Below are 16,738 nucleotides of genomic sequence, written 5' to 3'. Positions count from 1 at the left end.
GTTTGTTTCGCTGAGAGCAGCTGCTGACTATTCCAGCCCGAGAGCAAACCCAGGCAGGCGGGCAGAGAACTGCAGCCTCTGCCGCTCAGCCATCCAGGACCTGCAACAATTGTCGTTAACAGTAAAGGAAGAGTTTTCCGTTTTGGCTGATTTTCTTTCAAAATAAGAGCTATTAAATCATGTTAAGCGGTCTTGTATTTTTAAAGAACTAGTTCAAAAATGTTTGTAATCAAGAAAATAGAAGTTGTGTGACAACACGAAATATAATGTGAATATTAAATGATAAATTACTGTTAAGTGCTTTCACTTTTGTTTCGTTTTTTTAGATCCGACAACCGTCTTGTTCTATTTTGCAAACCCTAAGACCGGAAGTTTGAGCGCTTCCGTCTCCACCTTGAAGCAGGTCCGTTTTTTCCCTTTTTTTTTTTTTTTTTTTACCTCTTGCCTTCCTCCCTCTCTTGCTACCCTCTCTCTCTCTCCCTCTTTTCCTCTTTCCCTATTTAGGACGACTTCAAGCTGGAGCGCCCATGTATTTATTAATATCCTTGTTATTTGCAAGTCCCTAGCTTTCCAGAGTTGTTTTTGTTGTATGTGTGTTTTTGCAGTTTGTTTTTCTTAACCGCCCCCTTTCCAATGAGAAGACGTAAAAGATGGAGCTTCACATTCTAGAGCACAGCTTGAAAGTGGCGAGTATAGAGAAGGAAGGCATCCAGATTTGCACTCACGGATTAATCAAACTCGCCTTCCTGGCCTCGAAAACCAGGTACGTCCATTCTTCTCCTTCACGCCGCAAAACCGGCTCGTCAGTATTGGACTTTAAAGGCAGCCTCGCTTCAAATGTCCGTAATTTTTTCAATAGGTGCTGCTAGTTTTACGAGGCGCCTTGAACGCATCGTAATGCTGTTTAAATGTGTTTTTGTACGTGCGTGTGTTTGTTCGTTCGTTCCAGCACGATTTTTTTGGGGCCTTTACTAGATTTGTGCAATCGGTAGCTGGATCGACTTCAGGCCGGTGTGTGTATCGACATATCGGAGTGTTTAATCACTGGACGTGTTCTCGTCAAAACTCCGTTATTAAAACGTCAAAAGTGGCATTATTGCTGCTGCGTGGCGTTTACGGACCGGTGTTGGAGCTCGGCGAGAAGATGCTCGTCGTGCGAGGGGAGGCCTTTGCACTTGTTTTCGTCGCCAGGATATGATTAATGTGAGCCTTAAAGCAGGTTAAGTTCCCCTGATCGGACAACATGAGCTCCCCAAAGCTTTTCCCAAACACACATTTGCTCTCAAATTATTAATTCACGTCACTTATTTCATGCAATCCCAGTAATATTGCAACTATAAAAAAAAAGTATTTGTGTAATACTTTTACTTTATCAATGAATTAAACTTGGGGAAAATGTGTATATTTTCAAGAATATATTTATAGAGTTAACATGGCATAGCATTTAACTTCCTGGTTTTTGGCATTAGCTGTTACCATTCTATTGTCTTTGACAGTCAGGTTTTTAGTGTTGTATGAAGATAGTTTAGCAGCAAAATGCTAAATAATTATCTTTTTCAAAAACAACCATTGTCTTGCCCGTGTGGGCGTGATCTTAAAAATCCCTCCCAGGCCCTTCTGGCCCCCCTCCCTCCACAAATATTTGATGTAATTAATGTCCCCTGGTTACTCAGAGTTCAGCAGGAACAACAACAAGACTCCGTCAAAGGGTCCTTGTGAAGTTCCTTGCATGCCCTGGGAATTCGACTAATGCTGAGGTTCAATTAGCTCGTTAGCGGGAACCGAACGCCGTCATTTAAGACAGGCAATAAAAACGGAGTTGTCATTCATTTGCATTTCGACGTAATGAAATCACGTCATCTACTTGTCAATTTAACACCTTGGGGCAAACATGACTTCACCTAATGACCTTTTGGGTGTTCTGCGGATTCCATATTTGGAGAAATTTGACCTGCCAGGTGAAGAAGAAAATCATTTGAAGAATGACGTACAGGTACACAGAATTGAAACTTTCCCGACTGGTTCATCTCTCTCCACTCAGGTGCAAGTTCTTCAGCCTGACGGAGACGCCGGAGGACTACACTATCATCGTCGACGAGGAGGGCTTTAAAGGTGAGCCTCGGTGCGTCGCCGCGGCAACAGTGACATATCCCCCAGCGCGTTGTGTAACGCTGGTTACGACGTCTCTTCGGGCGGCCAATGTTTGAACACACTTTGTCGCTAATAGTGGCGGCCCACGAGCTCTTCAGTGAGTGAATCCATCCGCGTGGTCACACGCCTGACCAAAAACTCCTGTGTTACTCTGGAGACCAGAGAGCTGGATTTTTTTTCGAGAACAAGAAACACCTTTCAAGAATATAGAGTGAACCCTGAAGTTAGTTTTGTTTGTCCCCACCCTTGCAGAGCTGCCCGAGTCGGAGCACATCAGCGTGGCCGAGGCCACATGGCTGGCGCTCAACGTGGTGTCGGGCAGCGGGAACGCTTCCAACTTGCAGCCCATCGGCGTCACCAAGATCGCCAAATCTGTCATCGCACCGTTGGCCGACCACAACATCTCCGTTTTTATGCTGTCCACGTATCAGACTGACTTCATCCTGGTGAGTGGCCGGCCACCTATTCTTGGTTGGGCTACAGATGTAACAGACTGTGGCTGTATGAAGAAATCCTCTCTCTCAGCAAAGCCTCTTTAGCCACGGGGGGGTGTTTGGATCGCCTCACTGTCGGGAGGGGGGGGGGTTAAAAAAAATTCTGCCGAGGGGCTCTGCCGCAGGGGGAAAAAAAAAAAAAGGTCGGTTTTGACAATGTGTTGCGTAAAAACAGCTCAGGAGCTCGCTGCTGGAATTCCATGTAGCGTACATCTGCCTTGACAAATAGTCCTTTTTATCGGGTCGTTTGATGCTTTTGTCAAAAATAGTTTTTGTGCCGTATTGTCTTCAGGTCCGAGAACGGGACCTGCCCATGGTCATGCACACGCTGTCTTCGGAGTTCACGCTTCTGCGGGTAGTCAATGGAGAAACCATTGCCGCCCACCACTTGGGCGTAGCTAACGGTTTCGTCAAACCCAAACTCGGTATGTGAACAAGGATTAGTCACATTTTGGTGTTTTCAGTCCTGACTGACCCTTTTTTTTTTTTTTTCACCCCCACCCTCCCCCCCAGTGCCGCGTCCAATCATCCACCCGCTGTCAAGCCCCAGTAACATGTTCTGCGTCACCAGTCTGGATCCGGACACGCTTCCCTCCGTGGCTACCCTGCTCATGGATGTTATGTTCTACTCTGGAGGGTAAGCTGGGGTCGGGGATAGGCTTGAGTTTTGAGTTTAGGGTCTGTGTTTGGGTTTAGAATTACTCTCAAGGTGTCGGGTTTAGGGGTTCTTTTGTTGCGTCTCCAGGTCGAAAGAATCGGGCGCATGCAACGAGGACGCCAGCCACATTCGATTCTTTTCTTTCTCCCTCATCGAAGGCTACATTTCGCTGGTCATGGACGAACAGACGACGCAAAGGTTAACGACGGCGAGTTAGTTCTTAGCTGCTGCTGCTACTAACTTGCCCATCCTTTTTCCATAGGTTCCCAAATAATGTTCTGTTTACCAGCGCGTCGGGCGAGCTTTGGAAAATGGTCCGAATCGGCGGACAGCCTTTAGGATTTGGTTAGTTTGTTAGCTTTCCAACCTAGCGGCGTGTTGCTAAGTGTGCATTTTATCTATTCATTTAGCTTTTTATTTTTTTATTTTTTTATTTAACAGACGAATGCGGCATCGTGGCTCAAATATCGGAACCCCTGGCGACCGCCGACATTCCCGCGTACTACATTAGCACCTTCAAATTTGACCACGCCCTGGTGAGCTCGCTTAAATGAACATGTTTACGGTTCATTTTCTTTTTCTTGTTTTTAAATGAGCATAAAGCACATGTGGCATCTTCTGCAGGTTCCTGAGGAAAACATCCAGAGTGTGATTGGAGCGCTGAGGACCGAGAGCAACCTGGTGTAGCAAGTATTGAAGTGGAGGGGGGGTTCCAAAAACTGCCAAGAGCTAATTGGCGGACCACTGCAGATCAGCTTGGAGTAAAGTGTGAAGGGGATTTTGTGGCTCAGCCGTTTTTCCACCTAGCCCGCTTCTTTTTTCCCTTTTGATGGATGCCAGTTAAGGGTAAGGTCACCCTGCTGGCCTCGCTCCCTGCTGACCCCGCCCGCCTTTATAGTTGTTGCCACTTCACCCCCCCACCTGCACCTACTGTGTTAGTTACAAAATCCCCCCCTAGTGGAAGGATGATGAATGTACTCGCAAGCATTATTACAAGCTTTTCGGTCTCCCCCCCTATTTCTTGTTTTGATTTTTTTTTTTTTTTTCCCCACTATTTGAGAAGGATGTTTTTTTGTCTTAAATTCAATAATAATTTTTTTCATTTTTTCACCCAAAACATCTTTGTTTTTTTTTCATTATATATATTTATATTTTTTTTCTTTTTTGGGGAATTATTTCTCTTATGTTTTCTTGGGTTTTCTTGTATTTTTACAACTTTGTTTTTGGGGGTTATTTTTGTTTCCTTTCTTCTTCTGGTCTGTTATTTTCCTTCTCACTTCATTTATGCCCCCCGTTCTTGTTTTCATCAGTGCCAAACTGTTTTTCTCTTTTTATTTGAATGCCTCAAGTGATGATGCCTTTTGTTGTGCAATCCAAGGCTGCGCTGCTTTCGCCGCCGTTACGTGAAGTTGTTATTCCATCTCTAAGGATTTTTTTTTTTTTTTTTTGGAAGCGCTCACACTGCGAGCAACCGTCGCTTCCCTCCTACCATTTGGAGGATTTTGATTGGAGTCCATCTGCTATGGACAGTGGATATGTAGCATTGATAGTTTGCTGACTACTTGATAACAAAAAACAAAAGATTTTTTTTCCGCTTCTAACGTTACAATCCAGATTATTAGCTGCCTAGTTTCTCAAATATTTGTTGTTGTTGTTGTTGTTTAGTTTCAATCAAACAATGCTAACTTTGAACGTTAACATTGAATTCTTTTATGCCGACTGAATGTTTCGGACTCTGGCCTTTTCGCTTGGTATTCCCATCGTCTTAATCACTGGTTAACGCTCACTTGCTTATCTTAACCCCAAAAGTTTGATTTGGCTTCCAACGTGATTCTACTGTATATTGTTTGCTGTGGCATGAAAATTGTTAGCCTGTACAAAAACTTCTCAGTTAAATAGTAACGCTCAACAGTGATATATGTTCACGATAGATATGTGAGTTTGCGAAATTTGTCAAATGATCTGGAAAAGCTCATCATTGGTAAATTATGTTTATGGGAAATTGAAATTGGCCTTTGAATACGAAGCAAGGCTCAAGAACCTATTTGTGTAACCGAAAAAGTTAGTCTGGTTTGAGTTAGTAGCAATAATGACGTTCAACTCAACGAGAAATAATTTGACAACAAGACTACAACTTTTGGTTTGAAGCGCCACAAACTAACTTTGAATAAAATAATCTGGAGATTTTAGATCTTACGATTTAGCAATTTTAAAATGTTGCTTCAAATGGTTCTACTATATTTTACATTTTGGTGGTGTCATCTATTCACTTAATTTGCCCCCAAATCCTAACTCTACTTCAACACCTTTTTTTTTTTTTGCCTCAGATTTTGTTTTCGCCAGGAGTCCAGAGAAAGTATTAGCATTGGCAGCGATGTTATCGTTACGCCCAGCGTTAGTGTTTTCTTTTTTCCCCGTGTTGTATTACTGAGCCACTTTTGTGACGAGAATAATGACGACTAATAATAAGCTAACACGCGAAGGAGTCACCCTCCGTGTGCATTTTCCGATCTTTGCCTCCCCACCTAAACATCCCATGACCAATCGACTGCACTTTAATGCAGGTTACCCCCCCCCCCCCCCCCACACACACACACACACACACCCACACACACACACACACACAAAAAAACATGCCTGCTGTACTGGTGAGCAAGAACGGGAGATGAATATTGGTCTTAAGCATTTGCTGATATTAAAAATGTATTTTTTTCTTGTTGTTATTGTTGTTGTTAGTTTCTTCACCTTTCAGACCCGACTAGTTAATAAAAGATTTTTGTCAGTGTTAAAACTCAGAAAAAAGATCTAATAATTTCCATTTCATTGCAATTTTCTTTTGATTTGGAGCTTTTTGTGCGTGTGTGGAAGAAATAAAACCAGCTTGTTTCTTTTTTCTTTTTTTTAAATTTGTGACTTGGTGTTAATTTGATTGTACTCACTACGATCTGTTCCCTATGTATACGTAAATCAATAAACTGGTGACACTGCAGCCTCATCTGATTTGTATAATTCTAAAGGTCTGAATCTGTGGAAAGCAGCTGCCTTGGCTGAGTTTCTCCCCTTGGATTGTTGTGCCTCACCCTGCTCCAATCTGTCACAAAAATGGACATAAACAAAATGGAATATTTGAAAATATGTGACTTTGTGGTATTTACATTGCTACCGCTAGAGGGCGGTGGCATCCTTGACAACTACTCAACGATCTTTAACACAAAGAAGAAGATATCCGGTTCTGATTGGATATTCTTAAAGAAGGGGCGGGGTTTATACACCTCCAACTTCCCTGCACATCTTCCATTCGGGGGCCGAATCGCAGCCGCCAATTGTCGGTTCTCACCAATTCCGCGTCTCATGAGCAACATTTTGTCAAGCTTTGGACGTCGGATGAGTCCCGGCGCTTTGCTCAAACAAGACAATGTAGCTTAGCGGTTCTTGGACTGAACGACGTCTGCGTCTTTTGGAGGTAGAGAGAGCAACTAACGCCAGACGGAAGCTAGCTGCTCTTCATGTATTATTTCTCGCACTCCATCCTCTCACATTCCATCTATTGTTGTCGTCCCATACATGATAGATGTAAAGATTACCGTTCGAGCAGAGTACCTGCAAATACTGAGACTTATATACGCAGGGAGTACTTGACAGTCAGCCTTTCAACGTGTAGCCACTCGCCAGCCACAATATTAGGAACACCTGCTAAATGTGTCATCCGTTTATGAAAAGGATGCAAAGGCAAAAATGCTTTAAAGTACGATTTACAGATTAATTGTACAATTATTTGACAAATTAATATGAACCGTTGTTGTATTTTTTACAGTCCAGCATAAATGAGTACTTCTCTCACAGTGTATTGTTTTGTTTCTAGGCTACGACGATATTTACTTTGCTGAGCTTCGTAGACAACGAACTCAAGCTGGCGGAAATGGACGAACAAAGCGTTGAGGTTTGTAAGCTGCTGTAGAATTTAGGCCTGGCGTGTTCCAAATGTTCACATCTGTTGTCATGTGGATCCAGAGCATCGCCGAGGTGTTCCGCTGCTTCATCTGCATGGAGAAGCTGAGGGACGCTCGTCTCTGCCCACACTGCTCCAAACTCTGCTGCTTCAGCTGCATACGGGTATGCAGACATTTTGTCATTCCGCAACCTATCTTAAAAAAAAAAGTGACAGCTTGTTCGCTCGTACGTTAATCTCGAACTGTCTGTTGACAGCGCTGGCTGACGGAGCAGAGAGCTCAGTGTCCACACTGTCGGTAAGACCTTCAAAGCTTTTCTCGAAAAAAAACAGGCCTCAAAATTCAAAGCGTCTCTAGACTTCAGCTCAGTGAGCATCTTAATCGTGCACGTGCAGGGCCCCACTCCAGCTGAGGGAGCTGGTGAACTGCCGCTGGGCCGAGGAGGTGACGCAGCAGCTGGACACGCTGCAGCTCTGCAGCCTCACCAAGCACGACGACAACGGCAAAGACAAGTCAGTCTTCTTATTCGGTCTTAAATGACAATAATAGCTCCTGCCTCTAGGTGGCAGAAATGACCTTAACAGTGGCGGGCAGTTGTAACATAGGGTTAGTTGTTGTTGTTTTTTTAATTTCACGACATATCTGCAGATGTGAGAACCACCATGAAAAGCTGAGTGTCTTCTGCTGGACATGCAAGAAATGCATCTGCCATCAATGTGCTCTGTGGGGCGGCATGGTAAGCGAGTCTCGATTGTCGAAAAGCGGCTAGCGGTTTGATGAGCCCGCCCGCCTCCTGCCTTTGTGTAGCACGGCGGCCACACCTTCAAGCCGCTGGTGGAGATCTACGAGCAGCACGTGAGCAAGGTGAAGGAGGAGGTCGCCAAGCTGCGGCGACGACTCATGGAGCTCATCAGCCTGGTGCAGGAAGTGGTGAGACTTGGGTAGACGTGCGCTCGTACTGCCCATGTGCACTAGATAGCGCTAAAGTGTCGCTGTTGCGTCAGGAAAGGAACGTGGAGGCGGTGCGGGGAGCCAAGGACGAGCGGGTGCGCGAGATCCGCAACGCGGTGGAGATGATGATCGCTCGTCTGGACAACCAGCTGAAGAATAAACTCATCACGCTGATGGGTAGGCCTCGTGCGATGCTTACCTTGTTAGCCGCATCATCCACAACATGCGCTACCAACCCATCTTCAGGCCAGAAGACATCCTTGACCCAGGAGACGGAGCTGCTGGAGTCTATCCTGCAGGAGGTGGAACATCAGGTTGGGGCCTTCCATTTTATTACTGCCACTCGTTTACCCATCTTCGAATTGGCAAAACCTAAACATCAAATAACTTCTAAATGGAAGCCAGCGTTGGAAAATGCCTGAAATTCTCAAAGTTGGACTTTAGAGGGCATTAACAAGAATTTACTTGAGTGACGTTTTGGCTCTTAGTAGGAAGCATAAAGCTAAACAACTTTGTTGTGTGTGTGTCTCAGCTCCACTCATGCAGTAAGAGCGAGCTGATCTCCAAGAGTCCGGAGATCCTGCTCATGTTCCAGCAAGTCCACAGGAAGCCCATGCAGTCGTTCGTCACCACGCCGGTGCCACCCGACTTCACCAGGTACTCGGCTCACACGCGCCTTGCTTGGGAGGGGGGTATCCGGGTGGCGGTAAAGTACTACTTTTCTCCAAGCGAAATCGTTGGCGCGTCCTCGTCTCGTGTTACGGCATGAAATATTTCATTAGCTCAATTTTGGATTTGTGTGATTTCAGTGAGCTGGTTCCCGCATACGACTCCAGCACCTTTGTTTTGGTCAACTTCAGGTTTGCTCTCGACTTTTTTCTTTTTTTCTGTCAAATGCTCGGCGTCGGATGGCGTTAGATTGGCTTTGTGCGTGTTGGTAGTACTCTGAGGCAGCGGGCCGACCCGGTCTACAGCCCTCCTCTCCAGATATCCGGACTCTGTTGGAGGCTCAAAGTATACCCGGTGAGTAGTGATGTCATCGACATACGCAGAAATAGCATCAAGCAAACTTAGAACGTGTTCTCCTTTCAGGACGGCAACGGTGTGGTTCGCGGCAACTACCTGTCTGTGTTCTTAGAGTTGTCCGCCGGACTCCCCGAAACCTCCAAGTAGGTGTCGCCGCTCCCGCCGGAAGCCGCCTCTCGTGCCGTGACGCCGGATCTCGGTTCCGCACAGGTACGAGTACCGCGTGGAGATGGTCCACCAGGCCTCCAGTGACCCCAGCAAGAACATCATCCGTGAGTTTGCCTCGGACTTTGAAGTGGGCGAGTGCTGGGGCTACAACCGCTTCTTCAGGTTGGACCTGCTGGCCAGCGAGGGCTACCTGAACATGCAGGCGGACACGCTGGTTCTACGGTACGCCCGCGAGATGACTTGTTTGGCGAAGCGCGAGTTTCACTCTGTGCTTGATTTGCGGCGCTCAGGTATCAGGTGCGATCGCCCACGTTCTTCCAGAAGTGCCGAGACCAGTACTGGTACATCAGCCAGCTGGAATCAGCTCAGAGTGGCTACGTCCAGCAGATCAATAACCTCAAAGAGGTGAGAGGGAGGCTAGAGGTTAGCGTGGACGTCATCTTTGAAACGGCCGCGACTTGAACTGACGGCAGAGAGCAATGCAAAATGTTCCGCCGCTTCCCCTCGCAGAGGTTGGCCATCGAGCTGTTCCGCCACCGCTCGTCGCGCAGCTCCTCGCCCCACGACTCCAGGCTGGCGGCCGGGAGCGCGGCTTCCGAAAGAAACACCCGCGCCGTCAAAAGCGACGGCGACATTCAGAGCACGCTGAGCGACGGCAAAAAGGGCGGCGACCGCAACGACGAGCGGACCGTGCACGACGATTCCAACGTGAGGATCGCTCGGCTCGCTTGTGAAAAGAAAAAGCGCACTATGCTGATAGACTTGCCGGCGTCCCTCAGGAGCTGTCCGACGGCGACCTGGAGGTGGACTGCCTGACCGAGGAGGAGGTGAACCCGCTGGACGGCAGTAGCACCTCAGGGAGCTCCACGGCCACCAGCAACACCGAGGAGAACGACATTGACGAAGAAACCATGTGAGTGGCTTTGAGCAAGTACAAAAAGCTCCTCAAACATCACACCGGTTGAACATTTACACATGATCGAATTCGGTTCGGCGGTGTGCCAGGTCCGGATGTTCCATCTGTTGTTATCGTGTCCTCGTTCAGGTCAGGCGAGAACGACGTCGACTTCATCGGGAACCTGGACACGGAGGAAGGAGAACTTCCCGACGACTTGGATGGAGCCTCCGGTAATTGCAAACTCCAACCCTCTTCTCGAAAGGACCGTCAAGTCTCCCGTCTGGCAGTGACGTCATGTCAAATTTGACTAAAGTCACAATTGATGTCAGGATACAGTATACCTTCGACACTATTTTTTTAAAGTATTATTTATTTATTTATTCGTTCTTTTTGGTATTTATTTTATTTATTTAAATTAAAAAAGTTACATGAATTTTCCGACTTGACTTCAGGTGGCCCCAGTTCCTGTCTGCGTTCTGCACTCGTCAGCTCCGCTATGGGACGAGCTGCCAGCGTAGGAGGCGGGGCCTCCTCCTCCGCCGGTGGTGCCGTCGGCGGCGGCAGCCTCCTGGACATCGACCCAGTCATCCTCATCCAGCTGCTAGACCTGAAGGAGCATAATGACATGGAGTCCCTGTGGGGTCTTCAGCCTCGACCCTCATTGTCGCTACTTCACAGCCAAGGTGTGGGGGACATCGTTTCATTGATCATACGTGAAGCCAATGACAAACGATCGCTATACCTCACTCTCTCTTCTCTGTCTCCTCCAGCTGGTTCATCCTCCAGGAAAGAGCGTGAGCGCCATCCTCAGGTGGTGCGTCGCTCCGCCCCGGACTCGGCGGTCCTCATCCGTCTCAAGGCGCAGATGGCCGAGGTGCGCAGCAAGATGTCCGACGTCAAGACACAGGTGCTGGAGGCCCGCGCGGCCAGCGATTCCAGGCCGGGCCCGTCGGGAATCTTTGGCGCTGAAGGGGCGCCCTCGCACCGCGCCGACCCAGAGTCGGCGGACGGACGTAAGCCCGGCGAGCTGGCGCCGCTCGGGAGGGCGGCCGCAGTTCTGTCCCGGCCGTGTCGTCCCGGTGAGAAGTCTCAAAGTCTCCCTGCAAGTCTCTTGCAAACGACACGATGTTCTTCATCCTCACTGGCGCTTCTTGTGACTCTCCCCAGGACAAAAATGCCCGCCGTCAGTCCTGGAATGCTGCAGCGCACCGTCGGCTCATCAGAGGAGTCCGGAGCAGACGGAGAAAGACGTCAGAGGAGCCAACGCAGCTCCAGAACTCGGCCTGCATCTCAACGAGGCCGCTAACGGTCGGTAGATTTGGAGAAAGCGTCGCCGTTTCTATTGATAGGCAGCAAGCAAACACTCCGGAGAACCTTTCACCTCCCGCAAGGCTAAACGTGGCGTCCCGCAGGATGCGCCAAGGTGTCGGACGCTGCTCAGGCCTCAGCTGAGCAGGCGTCCTGCAAGCCTCAGCTGTACACGCCGTCGGGGCCCAGGGACGACATCTTCTCCGGCTATCTGCCGGCCGCCAAGAACTGCGGCACCCGGACCCTGGGGTGCGAATCGCCGCCTCCAAACAGAACAAAAATGGAGAATGAGTTGAATTTTTACAACCGTCTTTTTTTTTTTTTTTTTCTTTCTGCTTGTTTCAGGGCAGCCATGTTGGACTCTGAATCGGAAAGCTCAGGAAACTCGCATCATTCCTTGCTGGAAGGACCCGCATCACAGCCACAGTCCAGTGAAGGCCGGGTTGCCTCAGGTGGGTTTTCACAAAACACACAACCCGTCTGCCTTTTCATACTTCATGGAGCAGCACCTCTCCTCATAGATCCGCCGCCATCCGTCCTGGCGGCGGCCACGAGCAGCGAGAGCGACACAGAGGACGAGGACGCCAACTCTCGCTATGACAGCCGGACTCCGCCCTGCACAGGTAACCACGACAACAAGCCACCGGCCACTTCCACAGGTACACCTCAACTTCTGCTAATGATTGCAATTTTTTGTCCCGACAAGGCGAGTCGCTCTCCGAAGACATGACTGACAGGTGATGGAGCGACTTTGATGACTCCACCGCCCCTTAGAGTAGAAAGTGAAACTGCCTCTTCTACACACACACACACACACACACACACACACACACACACACACACACACACACACACACACACACATACGCACAAACATTTCCAAGGCTGCTTTCCGCGATGGCCGACATTGTGCACTAAATTTCACGTTCCACTTAACTGCATGATTTCAATCTGCTTATAGAAGAAAGGTACTAAAACATTCCATTTTTCCTTTCGTCAGCATGCTCAGAAGAACTTTTGTCCGTGCTGTCCATTCCATTTTCTGAGCACTGAGCCATTTTTTATTTTTTTTTTGAACGACGTTTTGCTTTTCAGAGACGTCAACTCGTAGGAAGCGGTACGTGTGCACGTTTTGTTCACGTCCATAGTCGTTTTGTTTCGGTCCGTTTAGCTTGAAATTGTGCCAAGGGAACAACAACATGGCCTTGAATTATGAACTTCACTTTTTGTTTGTTGTTTGTTGCCTCTACTGCACTGAATCCTTGTTTCAAATGGCCCCTTTGTGGTTTTCCCATAATAAAGGTAATCAATGATTTACCAATGTGCCTTCGTTCATGGTTGGGTGAAGACGTTGCCGAGTGTGCTCCAGTTTAACAGCTGACGACTGTTTCGGTACTCTGGCGCCCTCTTGCGGACACCCGTGGAACACGACACGGAAATTTCTGGTCAACATGTTCGCCTTGTGGGTGGTTCCTTGCACTAACGTTTATATTTCCGCATCCACACACACGCCCACCCACTCATGACCACATTCACGGCAGACAAGACAGTCACGCTTTCCATCGGCTCTCAACGCCACACGAAATGTCACTCAAGGGAAAAGTCGCTGTGGTGACCGGAGCTGCAGCGGGTATTGGTAAAGCCTTCTGCGAGATTCTCTTCAGGAATGGAGCAAAGGTAAGCATAACAAAAAAAACAACTTTTTCAGCTGCACTGTTGGACACTGGAGCCCTTTGAACAGGACTCACTGAAAGTGACTAATTTGTAACTTGAACATCTCTATCTAATCTACCGCCCCCGTTAGAGTAGGTATTTATTACGGGTGGAAACATAAAACAATAAAAACTCCTTTAGATATATTAACAAACATTTGGAACAACAATTGGAGAAGTTAAAATTCCCAATAACTGCGGTGCATCAATTTCCACTGATTTATCAAAACATAATTGGAGCCCACATAGACAAATTGGCAATAGTGTCCAAAAATAGGTGTGTCAAACTTGTGCTATCATATTGATAAACAACTGGAGGCTGTAATTATTGCCAAATGTGAATTAGGTGAAGGGTCATTTCAAAACTTTCTTTTTGAAGGTTGTGAATACAGATTGAGAGGATAAGTGTTATCACTCGTGCAGAAATCAATCAATCAATGCATCTATTGATTGGGTAAGGCAACCACATGGTCTCTCCAGGTTGTTCTGCTGGATGTGAACCCGGACGCGGGAAAGAGCGTGATGGAAGCTCTCAACAAGGAGGACGGCCAAGATCGAGCTCTTTTCCTCAGTTGCGACGTCCGCTCTGAGGAGCAACTGAAAGGTAACGTCGGCCCACATTTTGCATGGCAACAAACGTGCCAAAAGAAGTAGCGGCACTAAGCATGGAAAAAAACTTTGAGGGTTTGTTGGAATGAAAAGCGTGCGTTTCATTGGTTTGCATTCTTGCCTCTGTTCAAACATGCCTGCTAAATTACCCATGATGCATCTTGCCCAGCAAATTCAAAAAGGATGTGAATGTGGATGTGAGTCAATATTGAGGAGCGAAGCCCGAAGGCGTGTTTGCACTGCCTCGTGTATTTAATGAGACATTTTGCTTCTGGCGCTTTTTGGAACGGCTCACTTGCCTTTGGACAAATAGTGTTGAATAATAGCGGTATAAAAGATGGAGCAAGAGACAATATTTACTTTTTCCCCAAGCTTCTTTGAAGAATTCATTAGACAAAAGTAGCACTTTTATTCATTGTTAACTCAATCTGCCTTATGCAAAATAGAAAATTGTTCAGGTTGGTCGGAGCTTCTGAGTCAGGAGATGGCACTTGGTCTGTCCACTAAGGTTAACCCATAAGCAGAAAAATCATATACTTTTTTTTTTTTTTCTTTTTTTTCTTTTTCCAAGCTGCCTTCAAGACGGCCGCCTACACCTTTGGAGGAATCGACATTGTGTGCAACAATGCCGGCATCCTGGATGAGAAAGAATGGGAGCTAACGTTGGACATCAACCTTGTAAGAACATCTTGATGAGACGTGTCCGCTGTCTTTTGCTTGTCAACCCGTTGCATCTTTTTATTCTGTCTCATAAAAAAAAAAAATATATATACATATATATAGGTGGGAGTCATCAAGGGGACATACGCCGCCATGGAGCACATGAGCAAGTTGAACGGCGGTCGAGGAGGCGTCATCGTCAACACTGCGTCAATGGCAGGTGATCATGACACTTGACCTTTTTTTTTTTTTTGGGGTTATCGTCGCTTATCAATTCTAACGGATATCTTTGTGCGAGTGAGCAGGGTTATCATTTTGCTGTTTTTAAGAAGCTTTGCTCATCAAATGTCATGTGACCAAAGCCAGCCAGCTGATCTAAGGTCAACTGTGACATCAATGTCAACAGAGAGCGCTATTGGCTAAAGTGGAAGCTTTTTGAGATAAATGCCTTCATCTGCCCCCATCGCAATATTAACCTGTTTTTAGGAGCAGTGGGGCCGGGTCATATTCAAAACAACACTTTCTTGGTGGCTATCGTCACTTGTAAATGATTGCAATTTATGTTTCCCCCCAAGCTAGTCATTAACTATTTTATACTGTTATGAAATCAAAATCACAAGGTCACCGTTGAAAGACCTTTTAGAGCTCAACCAATATTTTTCAGCCACGAACGCTTCCTTGCTAAAACAAAACGAGTGCCCATGTTGCCCTCTATCGTAGGTATCAGGCCGTTGGTGAGCTGCCCGGTCTACAGCGCGTCCAAAAGCGCCGTGATCCACTTTGCTAGAGCCATGGCGGTGAGCTGCTTTTGACTACGTGAAACGCTGCTCAAACCGCTGTGTCATTTGTCATGTGTGTGTGTGTGTGTGTGTTTGTGTCATGTGTGTGCGTGTGCAAGGGGGCCTCCACTTATGCGGGCTACGGCATTCGCTTTAACGCCATTTGCCCAGCTTTGGTTCAAACCGACCTGCTTGATGGTTTAAACAGTAAACTGGGACAATTCAGCGTACTGAAGCAGCCCACCCAACAACTGATAGAAAAGCATGGCGTCTTAAGGTTTGTGGTTTTTCATTCACATTTGATTTTGCACATGGGGCCGAGACAGATTAGCATTTGCTCGCAACACTGGAATGTTGCGGACATGCTAACACCGACCGGTGAAAAGCCAAGTTGAGGACTTTGGAGGTTGATCCACTTGCCTCCTATTTTTCCCCATTTTTGCACATTGTCGCTTTTCCTTTCCAGTCCGTCCGATGTGGCAGAGTGTCTTTTGGAGCTGGTGACAGATGAGAGCAAGAATGGAGAAGCCCTGATGGTGTCCTCCCAAGCAAAGACATACGCCACATTTATGTCCATTCCTATAATCAGTCTGGATCTTTAATAGTGCGTGTCTTGCAAATTGAATGTATCGTTGATTATATACTGCACTGTACAGAATATTCACAGGTGGCATTCCAGTTGAATAAATGTTAAATGCAATATTAAATCTCAAGGCTGAACTCATGAAAATGCATCAGGAGATTTTCATTACTACCACCGCAAGTCAACTCTGTGCTTGTGTGCAGAAACTCTTTCAATCAGTTATTTGGTCACTACTATTCTGCACTAGGGGAATTCTTTATAAGCAAGGAACTCAGAAAATAGATTTGTTTTTATTTGCTTTGGCGTTCGAGTAATGCGTATTGTCATTATTATTTTTAATTGTCTTGAAGTAAAAAATCTGTTTCCGCCCGGTTTCGAACCGGGGACCTTTCGCGTGTTAGGCGAACGTGATAACCACTACACTACGGAAACTGTTGCCGATGCTCCCGTAAATATATGAATTTAAAGTAATAAAGAAAAAAAATTATTAAACGTATCGGTGTCGATTTTTTATCTTGTAGCACGTTTCTGGTAGTAGATTGCATTTCCGAATAGAATCGCGAACGAGGTGGTTGGATGTTGGTCAAGTTTAGTGTGGGGACAGTGACGCCCACGGGTCAAAATTAAAACTACATTTTGCTGCAAAGGATTGCGTGTTTCCCCCCCTCCAATCTTTATCAACAATAACAATATACACGAACAAAAAACGAATAGAATGCGCGATATACAGTACAAATTAGAGCAAGGAAATTCAATTGTATTTCAATGTCACATTCGGTCGCTGATTTGTA

The 16,738-nt window shown here is 46.7% G+C and overlaps 3 protein-coding genes and 1 non-coding gene across 9 annotated transcripts; 3 read left to right on the top strand and 1 right to left on the bottom strand.

The window, feature by feature from the left end:
- Positions 1–51: 51 nt before the first annotated feature.
- On the top strand, positions 52–6,292 carry castor2 (cytosolic arginine sensor for mTORC1 subunit 2). Of its 3 annotated transcripts, XM_085936572.1 has the most exons (12): positions 52–121; positions 327–403; positions 505–539; positions 635–763; positions 2,042–2,112; positions 2,404–2,597; positions 2,938–3,070; positions 3,159–3,282; positions 3,391–3,501; positions 3,566–3,648; positions 3,745–3,839; positions 3,928–6,292. In XM_085936572.1, the coding sequence occupies exons 4-12, from the start codon at positions 651–653 to the stop codon at positions 3,988–3,990; spliced, it is 987 nt and encodes a 328-aa protein (XP_085792698.1). In that variant the 5' UTR covers positions 52–121; positions 327–403; positions 505–539; positions 635–650; the 3' UTR covers positions 3,991–6,292. The 3 variants fall into 3 exon arrangements, with proteins under 3 accessions (XP_085792698.1, XP_085792697.1, XP_085792699.1); XM_085936571.1 differs by lacking the exons at positions 52–121; positions 327–403 and having other exon boundaries at positions 432–539; XM_085936573.1 differs by lacking the exons at positions 52–121; positions 327–403; positions 505–539; positions 635–763 and adding an exon at positions 893–1,203.
- Positions 6,293–6,577: 285 nt separating this feature from the next.
- trim37 (tripartite motif containing 37) lies at positions 6,578–12,900 on the top strand. Of its 4 annotated transcripts, XM_085936499.1 has the most exons (25): positions 6,845–7,048; positions 7,166–7,243; positions 7,315–7,416; positions 7,510–7,550; positions 7,649–7,765; positions 7,902–7,989; positions 8,061–8,183; positions 8,258–8,381; positions 8,451–8,518; positions 8,737–8,861; positions 9,014–9,064; positions 9,146–9,227; positions 9,297–9,373; positions 9,441–9,620; positions 9,689–9,803; positions 9,909–10,106; positions 10,178–10,311; positions 10,444–10,526; positions 10,749–10,979; positions 11,067–11,375; positions 11,464–11,604; positions 11,709–11,853; positions 11,950–12,056; positions 12,126–12,227; positions 12,311–12,900. In XM_085936499.1, the coding sequence occupies exons 1-25, from the start codon at positions 7,001–7,003 to the stop codon at positions 12,343–12,345; spliced, it is 2,904 nt and encodes a 967-aa protein (XP_085792625.1). In that variant the 5' UTR covers positions 6,845–7,000; the 3' UTR covers positions 12,346–12,900. The 4 variants fall into 4 exon arrangements, with proteins under 4 accessions (XP_085792626.1, XP_085792627.1, XP_085792624.1 ...); XM_085936500.1 differs by lacking the exon at positions 6,845–7,048 and adding an exon at positions 6,578–6,766 and having other exon boundaries at positions 8,258–8,518; XM_085936501.1 differs by lacking the exon at positions 6,845–7,048 and adding an exon at positions 6,578–6,811 and having other exon boundaries at positions 8,258–8,518.
- A 213-nt stretch (positions 12,901–13,113) lies between these two features.
- On the top strand, positions 13,114–16,322 carry LOC147043024 (15-hydroxyprostaglandin dehydrogenase [NAD(+)]-like). The gene is made up of 7 exons (XM_085936026.1): positions 13,114–13,281; positions 13,797–13,920; positions 14,497–14,603; positions 14,709–14,805; positions 15,306–15,382; positions 15,484–15,641; positions 15,831–16,322. The coding sequence occupies exons 1-7, from the start codon at positions 13,189–13,191 to the stop codon at positions 15,964–15,966; spliced, it is 792 nt and encodes a 263-aa protein (XP_085792152.1). The 5' UTR covers positions 13,114–13,188; the 3' UTR covers positions 15,967–16,322.
- trnav-aac (transfer RNA valine (anticodon AAC)) lies at positions 16,307–16,379 on the bottom strand. Its single transcript has one exon. It is a non-coding gene; the product is annotated as a tRNA-Val (tRNA).
- Positions 16,380–16,738: the final 359 nt, after the last annotated feature.

Source organism: Syngnathus leptorhynchus, chromosome 17, assembly GCF_054491065.1.
Source record: "Syngnathus leptorhynchus isolate UIUO chromosome 17, UIUO_Slep, whole genome shotgun sequence".
In the NCBI taxonomy this organism is placed as follows: Eukaryota; Metazoa; Chordata; class Actinopteri; order Syngnathiformes; family Syngnathidae; genus Syngnathus; species Syngnathus leptorhynchus.
This window is presented reverse-complemented; position numbering and strand designations above follow the sequence as displayed.